Genomic DNA, 19,583 nt, shown 5'->3' on the forward strand with positions numbered 1-19,583 from the left:
CGACAAAACGGTTTTTTTCCCACCTAGGCTAGCCTACTAAATTACACATGCCACATTGACTATTTTGTGTGTAGCATGTTTTTCGAAATATAAAAAAACAATAGCAATAACTATATATATATATATATATATATATATATATATATATATATATATATATATATATATATATATATATATATATATATATATATATATATATATATATATTGCGCAAAGTGTACAGTACAGTGCCGTTCCATTTCGAACATCCAAGTTCTCTCATATGCGAGTGACTTCGCATGCACACGCTTTGCGAATCGGCTCGATCGAATCATTCAGGCGAACCGGTTCAAAGAATCGGACAACGCTACTTGTGGTTTTCAGCCGGTCATTATTATTGCTCAGGATGCCTAGCGACAGCAGAAGATATGTAGATGGAAAGCTGCATGGCTCGGATTGCGGAGGATGCTGGAGAACAAGACGACAGATGCGTCTCGCCTGCTGTGGGAATATAAACTAAGAGCAAGTTTAAACGACTCGCTTTGGAGGATTTTCCCAAGCGGTTGCGGATGGAGATTGAGCATTAGTGGTCGTTATGATCCGGAGGCTGATCATCACTCGTTTTCGCATAGACAATGATGACAAATGCAAGAGGGATGGAAGAATTGTGAACTTGAATGAGTGGATCCAATTGCAAATTACAACCTGTTAGTTGAATATCAGGTAAGCATTTATAACTAGTAGTAGTGGGATTTCTATTTAATGCAATACTGGAGATGCACATATTTTAACTGACCCGTCGTTTGTCTATTTGGTAAGCTTTTCTGATAAGTGTTTCTAACCAAATTAGTCACTATTCAAACAGATCAAATTACGGAGATGACAAATGAAGGAGTGAGATCCAGAATCTCACTGAACTCTCATCCAGATTCTTAAAAACGAGGCTTTGTTGCCTAAACTTGAGAACACAGATGAGTGTGTGAAGCCTTTGATACTGCATTAGAGATGCTGGAGCACAGAACAGCCTGCTTATGCACGTTCTGCTGTGTCAGATCTTCCATTCACATCAGGTGCAATAAAGCACATACCTCCTTGTTCTCATCCTTGTGCTAAATATTGTCTATCAAATTGTTCTTGGGCTGGCAGCCCTTCAAAGATGAGTCTTTAGGGACGCCCATCATTTTTAATTAAGGGTTTGCATGCCCTCAAGCACCCAATTTGTCCTCAGTTTAATGTGATTGAACAATTCATTTCAATAATATGATGTAGCTTGTTAATATTTGGCATGCAAACATCCCCAAAGAGATGTTTTGTGTAAAGCTGCTTTGAAACAATATGCCAAAAGCACTGTAGACATAAAACTTGACTTAGCACCACAAGTGTCAGACGGTCAGCTGTCATCTTTTTTGTTCAGACCCATCTGTGATTGTGTTGCATGTATTCACATTCATATCCATTATATCAGTTACGTGTTTCTCTCGCTCTACTAAGTAACTAGAATCAAGAGAAGTCTTCAACATGAACAGGCCAGCATTATAATAATGTTTTGCCAGCGTGATCTACGACAGATTGCTCATTACGCACATACACCCTATAGTGCCTCATTAACACGAAACACTGTTTAAATATAGTGAAAATGGTTCACCGTGTCGAGGGAGGAGTGACTGTGCTGTGTGCGTTGTTGACTCAACCTGAATGTGACCTGTAGACAGCTGGTGAATGTCTTGTGGCTTTCCCTTTCTTAAAAAGGTATCTTTCTTAAGGCTGTCTTGCTTTTTATGCAACAATAACAATAGGGAAATTCTCTGAACCCGAAAGATATATGCAGACAGGTAATTAGGGAGTCAAGTTTTTGTCTTGAGCTATTCTGTCAAGAGAGCAGGAAACAAAAATAGATTTGTGTTGTTGTTGTTGCACAGAATAAGAGAGTTTATGGTTTTATGAGCATTGAAAGAAATGCTTCTGAGATCATTTAGGGTTCTATTCTAATGAGAAGCATGCTATCAATAATCAATCATATACCTTTAATGAATATTTAATGTTTGATATGTCTGTTACAGACAAAAATAAGGGTTCTTTATTGGCTTTGATTATTCCATTTATCCTTCTGTCCAACAAAAGTTTCTTTACAGTTTTTTTTAGATTTTTAAAATGGAAGAAAAAAAAACATGTTCTTTTAAAAACTGTTCACTGAAACCAAGAATAGTTTTTCTATGGCAGTGGTTCCAAAACCTGGTCCCGGAGAACCCCCAACACTGCACATTTCTGGTGTCTCTCTTATCTGACGCACACATTTGTGGATTCTTCACTAATGAGGATTCACATGGTCTTCATATCACATCACCCACCTGCAGCGCTTCTGCGAGTGGAGAAAAATGTAATAAAGCTAGGCTTTATATAGCGAATAAATAGGCCTATACGAAAAAAAAATATTTACTTGAATAATAAATTACGAAAATGAATGAAAAATGCAGTTTTGGTTCATTTTTGTACAGCGCAAAAGGAAACAGATGACAGAAAGCAGTATCCTATTTTTCTTTAGGTTTATTGTCCACACAAAGATATGTTTTTATTGTGAATGTATACAAATAAAGGCAAACTGTTCAAAATTCCAATTATCTTTATGACTAAAAGGAGAAGTTGATTCCACTGTTAGAAGGAAAAAAATCAAGTGACTGTGCTGGCACCGCATTCGTTCAGAGTTAAGCTTTACTTCTTTGACAGTGCAGCCTGTTCATTTATCATAATAAAATACAGTCAGTCAAACATATGGATAAAAGAACACTTCTCAGTTTTAATATGTAATAATTTCTTTGCTTTTACACTTCTCAGTTTTAATATGTAATAATTTCTTTGCTTTTATGTGTTAAGTGTTTGTTTGCATAAGCGATGTTTACAGTGTTTATTATAATGTTTTCTAAACATTTCACGTCAGCAGTAGGCCTATTTCTGAATGAAATAATAAAACTATTTGTTTATTAATTCTTATTAATAGGCTACTTTTCTTTAAAAAACAAACAAAAAAGTATATGTGTAGTGTAGCCTATTTTAACACTGCAGCAAACATTTTGAAATATATTGATAAATTACAAAAAATAATAAATAAATGACTTTTTAAAACGTTTAACTGATTGTATTAATTGGTCAAAATTCTTAAATTTCATTAACGGTTAACTGGTTAAATTGAACATCCCTTTAAGGAACAGTTAATCCAAAAAATGATTATTTGCTGAGATTTTACTCACTCTCAGGCCATCAAAGATGTAGATCATTTGATTAGAAAAAATTTGACGTTACATCAGATGCTCACCAATGGATGCTCTGAAGTGAATGGGTGCTGCCAGAATAAGAGTCTAAACAGCTGATAAAACACAGTAATCCACAAGTAATCCACACAACTTCAATTAACAAAGCAAAAAACTGTGTGTTTTAAAGAAACAAATCCACCATTATGGCATTTTAACTATATCATTGCTTCTGGCCAAAATACCAATTTGTTTAAAACAGTTTTGGACAGTTTGTGCTTGTAAACAGTGTTTGATCAGTGTATATTTCTCTTAACTTTATCACCACAGAAAACACTATTATGAATAGAGGACTTGTATTATAGTCGGAAGCAATGGTTTTAAAAAAGCTTAAAAGCATCTTAATGATGGATTTATTTTAATTATTATTATTATTATTTTTTTTTTTTTTTACAAATGTGCAGCTGTTTGCTTCAGAAGTCATTAATTAATGGACTGGAGTGGTGGGGATTATTGTGATGTTTTTATCAGCTGTTTGGACCATTCACTTTAGAGGATCCATTGGTGCTAAATCCAAATCTTTGCTCATGCCTGCAGTGCACGGTTTATCGTTTTGTCTCACTTCCAGTCACATTCAAGGTTACCCAGCGCACCCTGAATAGTAACTGACAAGTTCTCTTTTGATCCATCAGGCAGCGGAAGCATCCAGCAGACATTTCTCGTAAAAAGTGTGATGGGACAGATGGTGAGGCCTTTGTAACAGCAGTGATTTCTTTGGAAGAAGCTTAAAAGAATGCAGAAACAATGAAAATGATGGGGTGCGTATAAGAGTGATATGATGACATTGGTGCGCTTTGATTCTTGTGCTTTCCAGTGTAAATTAAAAACAGTGTGTGGGCTCTAATGCAACATTGCAATTAGAAAATTCAATGCACAGAATATAACAATTGGTATGTCAGTCTAAAATGTATTGCATCTACATTATTCTGAATATATATTTAACATGGTTAAAAGTGCATCCATAATAACATTGGTTACTGATACTTGAACATTTCTTGGACAGTGTATGTCTTTTAAAAGCTCTGTCAGAAGAATGGAGGCTGTTATAACAGCAAAAGACGACCAACTCACTAATAATGTCTATGGTTTTGAATGTAAATGTTCAATAAGCACATATGTGTTGGGATGCAATCACACTTTTGGCCATTTGGTGTAATGAAGAGTGGGGTGAAAGTGTCTGTTTCACCTCATTAATCAGACAAACTGCATAATTCTTTGTCTATGACCATATATATAATTTTTTAGAAAATGTCAGTTATACACAGCTGACTGTGTTTGAGTGAAACAGATACGAATTTTTTTTTTTTTTTACATGACGTAAGTTTTCGACATTGCAGGTAAAATGCATTTTATTTCAATTACATTTCTAAAGGTCTAAATATACAGTATCTAAACATGGACAGTTTTAGACCAATACTAATACAAAATATTGACAGTCGTTTCATTACATTAATCTGAATATGAAAAATGTTTCAGACTAGTTTATGAACATGTGAATAAAGTGCATTAAAATAAAATTGTAACATTTTACAATAAGGTCCTATTAGTTAGCGTTAGTCAATGTATTAATTACCCCTAATAAATCCATTTGTTACAGTATTTATTCATCTTTGTTAATGTAATTTAATAAAATGCAACTGTTCATTGTTAGGTCATCTTAGTTCAGGCTCATTAATTAATTAATATTAAGAGGTACAACCTTGGTTGAAATAATGTGTAATTACATGTTGAAATGAACTTAAACTAAGATTAATGAATGCTTTAGAAGTATTGCTCATTGCTAGCTCATATTAACTAACAAAAGAAACGTATAAAGTGTTGCCTGTAAGACATTCATATTTGAATATGTGCTGGATTACTCTTAACGTAAAAAAAATATATGTAAAAAATATATTTTATAGAATATATATTTCAAACTCTAAAATATTGTGAACATTTTTTTTTTTTTACTGAAATATTCATCAAACTCTGTATGTGTCTACACTGTCATTGAGCTGTTAAGTGTGTAAGCATGTGTATATCTTTATTTGGATGCAGATGGTCATGAAGCATACAGTTGTTTCAGAATGTGTAGTGTGTTTGCAGTGCATGCAAGGATGGTCAAAGTCGAAAGTGTACAATAGCTTCAGGCAGTCATGCTCATTCATTCTTGTCAAGCGCACACAGTAATAAACTCAGCCTTTTGTTGCCAGATGATCCTTGTTTCTTGGCTGATACTTCATGTTTTGCAGGTTAGGCTGCTTGGTTTCTAGAACAGACCCCATTTTGTTATGCTGTGTGGTTGTTTAGCTGATTCCTCACCCTTATATCTCATTGGCTTGAAAATGGGTGTTTCCAAAAACACAGAACCACCCCTTGGATTGCCTCAAAATGATGCAGCACCTTTAGAGACGTGATTGGTTTTGGAATGAGGTGCCGTTCACTGTTTTCATCATCATTAAGCTCAGCGGCGTCTGTGTGGGGTTTCAGTGCATTGGGATTGAGCGGCCAGGTGGCGAGAATATAAAGTAATGGGTCATGAATAATAAACTCTCTTTGCTTTCTCATTCACACTTGCACTGATGCTCCAGCGTCTCACGAGCTGCTGAGGGTTAAGTACAGCATTCAAGGGCAGCACGGCAGTTTTTAGCAACAAGAGTCATTGAGTTTGTTCAGCCCCTGTGCACTGGACCTGAGATCTGAACTACTTATTTCTACCTCTGTGTTTCTACATTTCTTTATTTCCATGGAACCTGTCACATCCATCATGACTGTCTGTTAAAGTTTATAGTATATTCGAATATATCACTTTATTTGCAATATATTTACAGCAGATTTACCATTTATTTTTCCTTGAGGATCACAAATAAGATCGTGAGATGTCTTGATCAGTGTTATACAAAACCTGAAGCAAAAGAAAAATAAAGAAAAAATACATGGAATATAAATCACTTATCCATGTTGGTGAATGAATCAGTTACTCACCGATGAAGTGCCTGTGGCTCAGTGGTAGAGCATTGGGTTAACAGTGCTAAAGGTCATGGGTTCAATTCCCAAGGAACGCACATACTGCTAAAAAAAACATTTATAGCCTGAATGCACTATAAGTTGCTTTGGATAAATGTAAATCAAGACATTTGTTACTCTACTACTATTTGAACTACTAATATTTTTTTATAAAAATGACAAAAGCACAACATTACTTAAAATGAAAGTGACATTAAATTGAAAACTGAATAAATGCTAATTCAAAATAAAAGAAGCTATAGGCTAATACAAATACAATACATAATACAAAAGTTTTACTGGTTAAGTAAATGAATCATTGTTTAAGTGAATGCATCATTGACAGGTGCTTGTTTCATTCCTGAATGAATCAACATCAGTTGAAATAATTTGGTTCATTGACTTGAATGATTTAGTTTTTGAAAGAATTGCTTGAATGTATGATTCAAACGACTCGCTCATAAGGACAGTCACTTGTAGCCACCAAGGGTGCTTCCACACCTGTAGATCGATTGCTTTGTTCCGAAACAGGGATTCAAGTTATGACATTATTGCTTTTTATTCTTGGTGTGGTTTACTTTCACACGGCAAAGTTTCTAAATGGACCATGTGCGAGTAAACTTTTTTGTCATTGGTCAAAGTTCCACAGTTTATTTTCCGGGATTCCACTTAGCTGTCATGGCTGTCATCCATCAGGATGCAACAACAACAGCTTTGCAGGCTTATTGTTTTTTTGTTTTTTTTTAGCTGTCATGATATTAATTTATAATTTTGAGCAGGATTCCAGGATTGATTGGGAAAACATTTTTAAATTGCACCTACTATGAGGGAGAACAATAAAACAGCAATATAAAATAAAAAAGTGTGTTTTGGTTTTGAATGGGGGAGATATACTCACCCACAGATATTCACAGGTTCATTTTAAGGTATTAGCAAAACAACAAAGCCAATGCTTTTCACGGCACTTACGTAATCTATCATCATCATTCAGGTGATCTCAGACCGATTGTTTTGGCACGGATCCGAGCGTGATTGCTATGTTCACATATGCCCAAACAAACCGAGCTACAAGGGGTAATGAGCCAGGTTCCTAAACAAAAGGGCCAGGTGTGAAGGCACCCATAAAGAAAGAGTCAATGAAAACTTCGTACAGCAAATGTATTGACTGAAATGAACACAGACCAGCGGAATGACAAACAGTGAAATGTCCCTTTAGTGTTTGACTGTTCTATCAGTTAAACTGTTTTTAAACATTTATAATGATAATTTTCTGAGTTAGATTTATTACTACAGACGTGGTGATGTTTGTTTTCATCGGTAAAGCCTAAATGCCTTTTCACACGGAAAAATGAAAATTTTTTGTGAATGTTGAGCGCGATGGTGCTTTCGAATCGAAACAGTAGATCCCAGTGGGGTTATACATACTTGGTGTGAACATTCACGGCGTGCAAAATTGAGGATTTTTTTCTTCCTGTGTGCCGATTTTTTTCCCCCGTCGCTCAGTGATGAAATGGGCCATCCAATTTAATTTGAGCTTAGATCACATGCCCGGAGCAGCTGCTGTTTTGTATGTGTTATGTATGCAACTCATGGTACAATAACATAGCATTACAATAAAGTATGTTTATGAGAAATGATAAGCAGTGTAGTGTTATTAAACGTACAAAGATTGCATATCTACCTATTATAGAATCAAAATCAACTATAGATGGCAATCGGAAGTTATTACAAGCACTCGATGCTGTTTAAATCCATATACGAGATAAATATCTGAGGAAAAATGTATTGTTGTTTGGCGCCAACTAGTGTGCAGGCATGAATTAGCAACAGACGATCAATTGTTCGGCACTTTGTGTGAAAGCACCATTCGCCGCCAATTCGTTTTGCTTTTTCGCATCACGCTCAGTGTGAAAGAGCCTTAAGATTACTTGTGCAGCTCCAAGAACAATCACATTTTGAAATATCACGATGTTACTAGGATGTGCACGTTTAAAAAGACATTTTTTACTTTTTGCTAGTGTTTCTATAAGATTTCAAATTCTCAATTCTGTGTCAGTTGTTGTTGCATCCATAACAAAATTAGGTCCATGCTTATAAATATTCATCTTGATTGTCATCAGAAACGTAAGTTATCTGCCTCAGCGGTGCTCATCATGTTTACTAATGTGTGCCAGTTAGTCTCATGTCAACACAGCTAATTTATTCTGTTTTTAATGGGCTGGTCTCGCTGACAATTGAAGAGAGAGTCTGGTACCTCATAAACAAACCAAACTTTGTCTTGGTCTTGAATAAACAGTACGGCTCGGTCTGACAGCGGCAGTAATTACCCATTTTTGTGGGTGTAATGAGTCTCCTGTGTCCATTAGGTTTCTTCTGGCACCTCCTCTGTACTTTCAAGCACTGCCTCGCCAAAAGTCATCCGTCATGGAGAGAGAGGTCAGGACTTGAGTCTATAAATCTGCCATTTGCTAATTTACTGAGCTTCATTCTCATTGTTGCCTCCATGTCGATGTGGTTTGGTGAGGTGATGTAGGCCAGCGGGTCTCGCCGTTGTATTAACTAATGAGGGCTGAACAGACATCCGCCCAGCGGGCAGGACAAGGTTGCTTTTGGCAATGAGATGTCAGAGCAGGATAATGTAAAAGGATGAAGCTGGGATGAAACTTTAATCAAGTGTGATGCCGTGTCCAGGCTCTCTGCAGTGACCTTTGCATTGCTCGCCCTCAGCGTGTTCAACAGAGCGACGGTGTCGAGAAAGCTGAGAAACACTTGATCAGGCCTAACAGATCTGAGTCGGTGTGACATTTCTATCTGGTCATTACTTTAAGCATGGCACTTTGAAGTTTGAGATGAGATCCTCAAATATATGTTTACATGTTTTGCAAATCTTAAAGGGACAGTTCACCCAAAAATTTAAAATTCTATGTTTATCGACTTACCCCCAGGGCATCCAAGATGTAGGTGACTTTGTTTCTTCAGTAGAACATAAACTGATATATTTATTACTCAAACCGTTGCAGTCTGCTAGTCATACTATGCAAGTGGATGGGAATCATGGCTAAAACATACAATAAAAAAAAAAAAAAAAAAAACATACACAGACAAAACCAAATTAAACCCTGTGGCTCGTGACGATGCATTGATGTGTAAAGACACAAAACGATCTGTCAGTGCAAGAAACTGAACAGTATTTATATCGTGTTTTACCTCTGATGCACTAAAATGCCTGGAAGGTCTGAAATGTAAGGCGCATCCTCAACACAGCCTGCGCGTGAGGCTTCTTCTTCTTCTTCTTGCTTTACGGTGGATTGCAGACTTATAAGTGCATTACCGCCACCTCTCTCAAAGTGACCATTGACAATGTCTACAATCTCAATTGTGAGTGTCAATTGTCCAATGGTTTCTTGCACAGACCAATCGTTTTGTGTCTTTACACAAAAAAGACTTTAAGGTTGCTCTTTCATACATTTTGAGACTTAACTGAATAATGTTGTCTCAGATGTTTCTTAGGAAAGACAGAAATGGCATGTTTATATTATATTCATTAATATTATTTCAGAAATATTATTAGATAATTTTTGCAAATGTTACAATTTATTATATAAAAAAAAATTATACTTTTACAATTTTGTCTTAAATGTAATTGGAGAGAAATGCTTATATAATTAAATATTATAACATATATTTTATTATATAATATAATTTTTTATTACATTCTATTATTGAGATCTTTGTCTTATTTATTAATTAATTAATTTAATTTTAATTATTTTTAATTATTTTAATAAATCATTTTAATAATCCGAGCACAGTTTGCCACATTGTTGGGCAAGCATGAAATAGCATGAAATATCATAAAAGTCTCTGTTTTCTCTTCAGTTAATCTTATTCCAATCTAAAACAAATTGAGATTCATTATTTGCTGGTAATGATATATATTATGCAACTGATTGGTTACCGTCTTAATGCTCGATTTATTTACATAATTTAAAGAGTAACATGTAAAAAACAAACAAACAAACAAAAAAAACATGGTAGTATTTATGATTGAATGCATTTGTAAGGATGCTTTTGTTCAGAAGTGCAGGGCATTACTTGTGTTGCTGTGAGACGCCGACAGGCTATCCCACTAAATATAAGCATCGGATCATTTATTGTATTGGTTGCTTGCTGAAATGAAGCAATGTGAATACATCTAGCAATATAATTTAGCCAGTATAAGCTCATTTTATGCATACTATAAAAAAGAAAACAACCGTGTTATTTGAACAAACACTATGGTTGAAAATCACTTTGTAGCGTGACACAGCAGTGTTGTTTTGCCCTGATTCCAGGCAGTGGAAATGCCCAGTGCCCAGAGCAGTGTGAGTGTGTTTGCTCTCTCTGTGTCTGGGTGTTGAAATACACAGATAAAATGTGGTTTTCTGGCTTACATCTCATGGGAGCATGTTCACTCACCTGCTTGAGAGGAACCCGACGAAAAACATCGACCATGATAGGGCATCAACGTCACAGACAGCAGCGTGGCGAGCCAACCGTTTGACTTCTTGTTTCTTGTTGAGTCTATGCGGGTGTTCGTGGGAAGATTAGATTCATTCCTAAAGGAAACATTAACTGCATATGGTTAGATTCAGCAGCGCTGGAAAGGTTTATATCACAGAGTGTATTTATGTGCAGTTGCATTTATCAAATACCAGCACTTGATGCTTGTAATTTTCTCAAGGAGCGTGTGTTGAAATACGTTGAAAAATGTAGAAGCGCATTAAAAACTACAATGAAAATTGACCTAATAATGTGGGTTTAAAAAAAAAAAAAGGAAATACAAAGAGTCATTTCTAAGCAAAATTGTTTAATTTATTAGAATACAAAAAGTACACTAGGTTTTTTAAAATGGAAAATATTTTGGAGAATGTTGGTTACCAAACAGTTGACGGTACCCATTGACTTTCATAGTATAGAAAAAATATCATGGAAGTCAATGGCAGCCGGAAAATGTTTGGTTACCAATATTCTTCAGCACATCTTTATTTGTGTTCAATAACTGAAAGAAACTCATACAGGCTTGGAACAACATGAGGGTGAGTAAATGATGACAGAATTTTTATTAATGAGTGACCTATCCCCTTAAAGACTCTCCGTGACTCACACACATGCTCCTCAATACATTTTACAGTACGCATCTATTTATAGTAACAAATGTGAGTGAAATGCTCGCACCGTTGAGCCCTTAATACAGTTCCTCAGATATTGCCAGAGCATTTCTCTGTAATTTAGCCTGGATCTTGGTTGCTTGGTAAAAAATTGAAACACTTTGAGCTGCTGTTGCACCAGGGTCTCGCGGAAATGAATAGCTTTTTTGGCGGCCCGACGGATTGGCCATTATGATGGTGATAAGTACATGGGTTTCCAGTCCACTGTGACCGGTGGAGACCACAATAAACCGTTTTACAGCAACAGCCGAGTTATAGTTACAATTGCAGCGTTTTATCAAAGAAAAGGTTGAAGGTGTCAGCCGGAGAAAAAGGGAGAAGTTAGTCAGTCAGGATAGTTAAATGGATGAAGACACGCTGAGATGCTCTGTTGCACAAATTTACAGTTAATAAACATGTCCCAGCCACTGTAATGACACATATATATATATATGAAGCAAGATTGTATGAGTCAGCCGTGCTTAATGCAGTTTTAACGATGACAAATAATGGTTTTATTTTAGACGTTTCAGAGGGAAAATCACAGGGTTGTGAAATTAAACATGTGAAGTAGAGCTCAGCATGTAGAAACGTGCACAGAACGGCCATGGATGAATTAGCCTTGGGATGGGAGATCATATTGCATTATGTTCTATTGAAATAAACCCCTGCAAACTCCAAGACTGACTTAATGCAGTAGGCAATTTACAAAACATACGCCTTGTTGCTTTTTTTTTGGAGCTTATCCACAGCTACTAAACCGAATGCTTTCACATATAATAGTTTAATGCTTTTGCTATTCCTGCAGATAATGCTCTTAAACTAGCAAACGGAGCTGAATAGTTTGGAAGCAATCATGCACTAACATTATGAATCTAAAGGCTAGTCGTGTTGTTGGAAGCCTGGCGTTTTAATTTGACAGTATTGACTGTGTGCTTTGTGTCTCAGAATCTTTCTCTCGGGGAACGAGGGAGAAAAAGACGAGGCTTACAATGGAGGAGATGTAAATTGCTTTAGATTGTTTTGCTCTCAATGTCGGCCACTAAACGCAATTACCAGAATTCAATATTTCTTTTCAAAGTCCTGAAGAAAAGATAAAACCATTACAATTGGGGGATTGATGTGTTCTCTAGACAGCAGCAATGCATTACAAACCAAGTATTTTCGGATTTGTTCGTTTTCAAATCAAGAGGCCAAAATATCTCATAGAGCAGCTGTTTTGAACTGTTTTAAACATCAGCAATGTTCAGCGTTCACTGTTTTTTTTTTTAATGAAATATTTGTATCTTGGTAATTATGTATTTAATATATTAGTATTGTATGGTGCTGGTCAGTTTGACCAAAAATCTGTATCATGTTTTTTTTTTTTTTTTTTTTTTTTTTTTTAAGGATTTTGGTATCATGGTTTATAAAAAAAAATTCTCTGACTGTGCTTTTATATGAATCAGCATGTACGAAACCACTGCATTTTAATATCGATCCAAACAAACATTCTACATGCAGCATGAATATTTTTATTTATTTATTTAAATTAGATTGTATAATTAAAAAAAAGAAAAAGAAAAAAAAAAGAATAGTCTGACCTTAGTTTTGTGAAAATATGCTACATAAAACATCTGCATGAAACAAAAACAGCAGATGGGCTGAATGAGACGCAAACTCACACTCTGACAGCAGGTGGCGCTTATGGAACAGCAGCAATACAGCGTTTCCTGGTTAACACTGTAAGCAAAGCACTGCAGTGTTTTTAATGTAATATAAAACAGTATTAAAAGCTATTGGTATTGATAATGATATTAATATTTTGTTTATATTAATCAATTGATATTATATGTATATTAATATCAGTCAATATAAGTATTAATATTGAATAGTCCAAGCTGGCTGGATGAATCTATGACAATTTGACTAAATCCAAAGCCTTTAAAAAGAACAAAGACATTTGAAGAAGAAAGTCATTTTATTCTCCATTTAAATGAAATAGTTCACCTAAAAAATGAAACTTTCACCATAATTTATTCCCCGTCATGTCTTTTGAAACCATTTCAATAGCTTTCTTCCATGTAGCACAAAAGGAGTTATTCATAGCAGATTTTTCTGAGTTGCTCTTTACTCTACAAAGAGAGTGAATAGTCACCACTGTGGTTATTCTATCCAGCAATATTTCCAGTGAATAACTTACATTTCATATGGCTTTAAAGCACTTATAATATACCACGAGTATAATAAACCATTCAGTTAAACATCTTATTTAATGTTATACAGCAGAAAGAAATGACATAAAGGGGAGTAAATGATGACAGAGCTTTATTTTGACTGTTTTCTATAGCTTTAAAAGGATTTTTTTTTTACTATCCTAACTTTGCAAGATTTCAAGGTTAATTGAATTAACTTGCATTTTCCACCATTTGAAACCAGACCAATGCAACTACATTCAGAAAACAGCTGAAAACCAACTCGCGCTAAATGAAACAGAATGCAGGGGTCTTGATTTTTCCTGTTTTTAATTTGACACAGCATTAAAAGAGCAATGCTCATGGTGGGACATTTAAAAAAAATGTCACTCTGTAGCAGCAGGAGATGAAATGAAAGAAATTACTTTTTATTGAAGATTTTACTTAAAAAAAATTTTTACACTGAAAGTGCAGCATGATGCAAACATGCTAATTCAAGATTGGATGCTAAAAAGAGCTACTGTATCGACCTTGCTAATCAAATAATTCTACCTTACTAATTCTCTGCTTTACTCCAGCAGCTGTAGGACTCTGGCTGGGCCTGAGGGCCAAAACCTCGTTCTAGAATAAAGAAAGGAAGAAAAGAAAAACATCAGCCCTTAACCAGCATCTGCAAAGACTCCCCTGCCTCCTCCCTCATGGCTTGACCTCTATGCTGTGCTGTGCTGAAGATCTTTCCCTGGAGGTAAGCCGAAAATACCCAAGCCTCTAGCTGGAGCTTGACAAATCGACTCATTTGCTGAGTAGGTGATCTTAAAGGAATAGTTCATAGAAACAACGAACATTCTGTCATCATTTACTCACCCTTGTGTCATTCCAAACCGGCATTGCTTTCGTTCTTCCCATCTTTGAGTGCTACGGTTGCTAGTTTATGGGATTTTTATGGTGCTTTTTTGTCCTTATTGAAGCTTGACAGCCACTATAACCATTCGTTGGGTGGAAAAGAGCAGCATCAGCATGGGGTTTCACAGACAAACACATACGGATTTATACTTTTGAGTGAACTGTTCCTTTAAGAACATCTTAGCCAAATTTAGTTTGCTGTCATGTTATTAGAAGCATATTAGACTTGTACTACTGAGAGGAATGCTGTGTTTCACTCTGTACATTGCAATGCAGAAAACATAATTCTTAGAGACATCTCCCAGAAGGCTCAAGGAATTGTTGCGAGACGCCCAACCGATGAGGTGCCTGTATAAAAATAATGTTGCAGATGAAAAAAAAAATAAAATGCCATACTGCATTGGCCTGTTAACATGCAAATCACATCTCATTTTCACAGAACGGCAAAGCGAGTGAGTCAGTGTCAAACTGCATGAACTGAATGCCAGGCATGTTACTGAGAGAAAGCAAAGCATAGAAACAAAACATATTCAATTATGTAGTCACGGTGAAGAACACCCAATAACATTTCTATTTTTGTTTGCAAGCCACAGCAAATGCGATTTAATGAGCTCTGAATGTATAAGAATGACCTTGGTATTGATTTTTAGCTGTGTTGCACATGGTGTTGTTTTTAATAAACCAGTGCTGTAACAATAATACATGGTTATAATTCTATAAAATAAAAAGTTTTGGGGTTTTAAGGCATATTGCATGATGCTGGGTTATAGAAAAAAAGGGTAATATTTTGCATTAACAAAACAAACCTGTTATTGTAACTTTATTTTCATCACAGTTAAGCACAGGCTCCCATTCTTATTATTGCAATGTGAGAAAATAGATGTTAAAAATAATTTAAATAATTTGCTTTAGAGTAATACGAATATAAGAAGAATCCTCAAGAAAAAGAATAATAATTGCAAAATAAATGCATTTTTAAAGTCAGAATGCATTGTGATTATGTGAATGTATGTGCTTCATAATGTCACTATGCAAAATATCCAAATTTTTGGTTTTGAATATGATTCAAACATGTTTTGACATTGTTATGAATTTATTAGGGTGCTGAAAGTTTTTTTTGTGTGTAATTTTTAAAACAAACTTTCTGTGTTTAATTTAATGTTATATTGTGTATTTTATTGTTGTTTGTGATATAATTTATTTATTTATTAGTTTCTATTGCCAAAAAGTACCTTATTAAGATTAATAAAAATGTAATTAAAAAAAGTAAAATAATTGAAATTATTTAATTTAATAATTGATTGTGAATCATCATTAAAAAATATTAAAATATTAAAATAAATCAAATGAAAACATATGAATGCATTACAGTGATGCAAATTTAGGGAGAGATGAGCTTCATAATGTCACAAAGCAAAACATCCTAAAATCTTTTGAGGTGAAAAATGAATTAAAAACATGTTTAGTGACATTGTTATTGCTTTATTATTGTGCTTAAAGTTTCATATTTGTGTAGAAACAAATTTTTCCCTATAAGCATAATTTTTTTTCTTATACTGTTCCTGTTTCTTACGTGTTCCTGTAGCTCAATTGGTAGAGCATTAGCGCGAGGTTGGGGGTTCGATTCCCCGGGAACACATGATAGGTAAACAAGTGAAAGCCTGAAATGCACTGTAAGTCGCTTTGAATAAAAGCATCTGCAAAATGCATAAATTTAATTTAATTTAATTTATACTGTGTCTTTTATCATTGTTTGTGACATGTTATTTTGGTTTATTAAATTCTATAGCCAAAAAGTGGCTTTGTGACTCCCTTAGGCAACTATGAGAGCTTCATCGAATCAATAAAACATAATGAATATTTTTAAAATGTCCTACATTATGATAAACTATTGAGCGTCCTTCTGCGCATTTCCTCTGCCGCGTCTTTGATAGATGACAATGAGAATGATTTCATTAGCCACACGTTAAACTTATTGGCTTTTCTCGGTCTGTATGAAGGAAGCAGCAGATCGCACGCGAGTGGAAAGACCTGTAGACCTCACAGAGATGTTTATTAGGGAACACTCGTTCTTGCCACGCCAATGAATTATTCATAAAGCCGCTGTCTGAAGGCCTTGTGTATTGTGCCAGGACTTTCTTAGCTGGAATCGATCCGTGGTGGAAATTCTGAGCGATCCGCGACGTCTCCTCCAGCTCAGAGGTTTTAAAGGGGCATGTAGCTCATTTTGACAGATGGCACTCAAGAGGTACTCACCATCGCTGCTTTGGAGACACATGTCCTCTCCGTTATGAACCTCAGATTGCTATTTCCTCTTAAGTGCACTCCATGTGAGGACAAGGTTCATCACCGAGACGGCTTTTTGTCAATTTTTGGTATATAATGGGGAATTTGGAATCTAAGGGCTCACCAATATATCTCGCTTATCAAGGTATCTTATGGCACATGCCACTTATGGAGAAATGTTCCAACATTTTACCATTCAAGCACTCTTAGGGCAAAAACACGCAAAAACACTGATTAAAGTAGGGGAAAATAGCCAAGCTGTGCATGTGTTTGGAATACTGACAAAATATGGTGAAAACTATATATAAAAGTCAGAATGGTAAAATACAAACTCAGAATTCTAAGAAAAAACATCAGAACTGTAAAATAAAAAAGTTGTATTGACTTTTACATTTTTTTTATTCTGTGACGAAAAAAAATTAATTTTGAGATTTAAGAAATTCGAACTCAGAATTGTGACTCATAAATTCAGAGTTGTACAATTTAGCTTGCAATTCTGCTTAAAAAAGGCAGAATTATGGGATATAAACTTGCAAATGCCAAGAAAAGCCGGAATTCCAAGACATAGACTTGGAACTGTAAGGAAAAAAATCAGAGTGGTAAAATATAAACTCATAATTCCAAGAAAAAACATCAGAACTGCATGTAAAATTAAAATATCACAATTATTTTTACATTTTTTTTATTTGATGGAAAACTAATTTGAATTCTGAGGTTTAAAAAATTCTAAACTCAGAATTTTGACTCATAAATTCAGTTCTGTGCAATTTACCTTGCAATTCTAAGTCAGAATTATGAGATATCAACTTTCAACCGCAAGAAAAACAAATTCAGATTTGTGAGATGAAAAGTCAAGTACCGTTTTTATTTTTCATCCTGTAGCAGAAACTAAACAAAACTCAGAATGATTGAGAACTAAACTTGCAGTTCTGACAAGAAAAGTAGGAATTGGAAGATAAAAAAATCAATTACCTTTTTTATTATGTGGCAGAAAAAAACTGATTTGTAAGTTTTTTTTTGAGTCAAAACAGTCAGAATTGTTAGATAAAAAGTTGCAATTACAGTTTAATTATTTTATCCCATAGCAGAAACAAGCTTCCACAAAAAAAAAGCAGATAGAGCTGTAATCCCTCCACATTTGCCCCGCTGAGTGGTTTCAGACTGTGCGAATTATGCGATTGCTCTGATTAAATGCGGTCCGCTGGTTATGATTTTAATTTGTGCTACTCTGGGAGATGAAACAGCAGAAGTGATTCCTCTGTATTTAATCCTAGTGCTCACTAGTACTTCTTGTACACAAACAGTAACAGCGCTGTGGTCAGCTACTGTTGTGTGATACGATTCACAATAGGAATTATTTAGATGTTTGTAAAGCAGCACTAGAATAACACAGCAGGAAATATGCCTCCAGTCATTTATTCATCCTCTACAAATAAGTATCATTGTGTACCAGAAAAATGTGTTGCTGGGTGAATCTCTCAAACAGCATGTCTGAGTCATATTTCATCCCAAATAAAAAAAAATATATAGTGTTTTTTTGTGATAAAAATGTGATTTAGATATGTTTTTGCAAGATTTGTCCATCTGTGTCCATCATAGGATCATTATCATGATTCAATAATTATGCTAATGATGCTTCACTGTGGTTTGGCATTCATCTTACATCTTAATAACAAAGATATTATTATCACTTGTTGGTTTAATAACATTAACACCAGCCCCAAACATTAGGGTTGGTTTGAATGCCATATTCTTATTGCACAATGAAGCGTTCAAGCAGACCGTGTACAGCAATCCAGAAATTGCAGTACATGTTCAGAGACCATCCCAAACAGGCTGATATATTGTTTAACAATAACTCTCACTGAATTATTTAGTAGGCCTCGGAGCAACTTGAAATGCCACATTTGCATTCGTTTTCAGAAGTGGTTATTGCTTTCCGGTTGGTTAATCTCTTCTGCCATCCACATGTTAGCAAAATAAGAATGTAACACTTTTAGGAGTTTTTACACCGAATATCAAAGCGCGTCTTCCTCTTTGGCTTTGCATGTCCAGATGCTGTTGTTATTTGTCAAAAACAAATTTGCTGTGAAGAGTTTTGATTCAATTTCTGCACAGCCAAGTGCGCTTTCATGCAAGGCAAAGTTGTGTATTTCTAACTAAGCAATGATTAATTTCGAATGCATTTTCATTAATCTATAATGAATTTGTCTTTGCTTTGCAACACATGCAACTTTCATTGCAAACACCATTTATCATTGCAGGTCTATAACATTTAGCTTTTGCTAATGCAACGTGTTTTAATTACATGATGAATGGTTTTCTTTTTCATGTTTTTCCTCTCTAAGGGCTGTTTCTCTGACCTTAGCACATGGATTTCAAGACTTCAAATGAAGAGGTAAGTATGCTGCTGTTGAAACATTTTCTTATTTTAGATCAAGTAGATCAAGTAGTGTTCCCATACAACCTGTAACAGATCAATTGCAGTGTTATTTGCTGAACAAAACTCTATCCAGATAAATGCTCGCTGCAGTCGTGGAGAGAGGCAGGAGCACATCGATCAAATAAATAGATTTGTTGACTTTCCACTGGGAAACAAAGATGTTAGGTCAAAACCGATTGTTTTAATTCCCCTGTCTGCGGACTAGGAAACATTTATTTAATAGACAATAGATTTACAGTTCCATTCTCTGTAATACTTTTCACTTTCTGATGGCAATAAGGACTTAATGTAAGGATTATAAAGAGGATTACAATCT

At 35.1% G+C, this 19,583-nt stretch overlaps 1 protein-coding gene across 4 annotated transcripts in view; it reads left to right on the forward strand.

Moving 5' to 3' along the window:
• Positions 1–364: 364 nt before the first annotated feature.
• Positions 365–19,583, forward strand: part of sntg1 (syntrophin, gamma 1) — a 44,326-nt gene continuing 25,107 nt past the window's right edge. For 2 of the 4 annotated variants that reach the window (XM_052595389.1, XM_052595392.1), the window contains exons 1-3: positions 365–705; positions 14,214–14,380; positions 19,173–19,222. In XM_052595389.1, coding sequence (XP_052451349.1) covers positions 19,196–19,222 — 27 coding nt within the window. In that variant the 5' untranslated portion in view covers positions 365–705; positions 14,214–14,380; positions 19,173–19,195. Of the gene's footprint in view, positions 706–3,919; positions 4,046–14,213; positions 14,381–19,172; positions 19,223–19,583 lie in introns of all 4 variants that reach the window. The other 2 variants (XM_052595390.1, XM_052595391.1) reach the window with 2 other exon arrangements.

The sequence above is a fragment of the Carassius gibelio genome, chromosome B24 (assembly GCF_023724105.1).
Source record: "Carassius gibelio isolate Cgi1373 ecotype wild population from Czech Republic chromosome B24, carGib1.2-hapl.c, whole genome shotgun sequence".
Lineage (NCBI taxonomy): Eukaryota > Metazoa > Chordata > Actinopteri > Cypriniformes > Cyprinidae > Carassius > Carassius gibelio.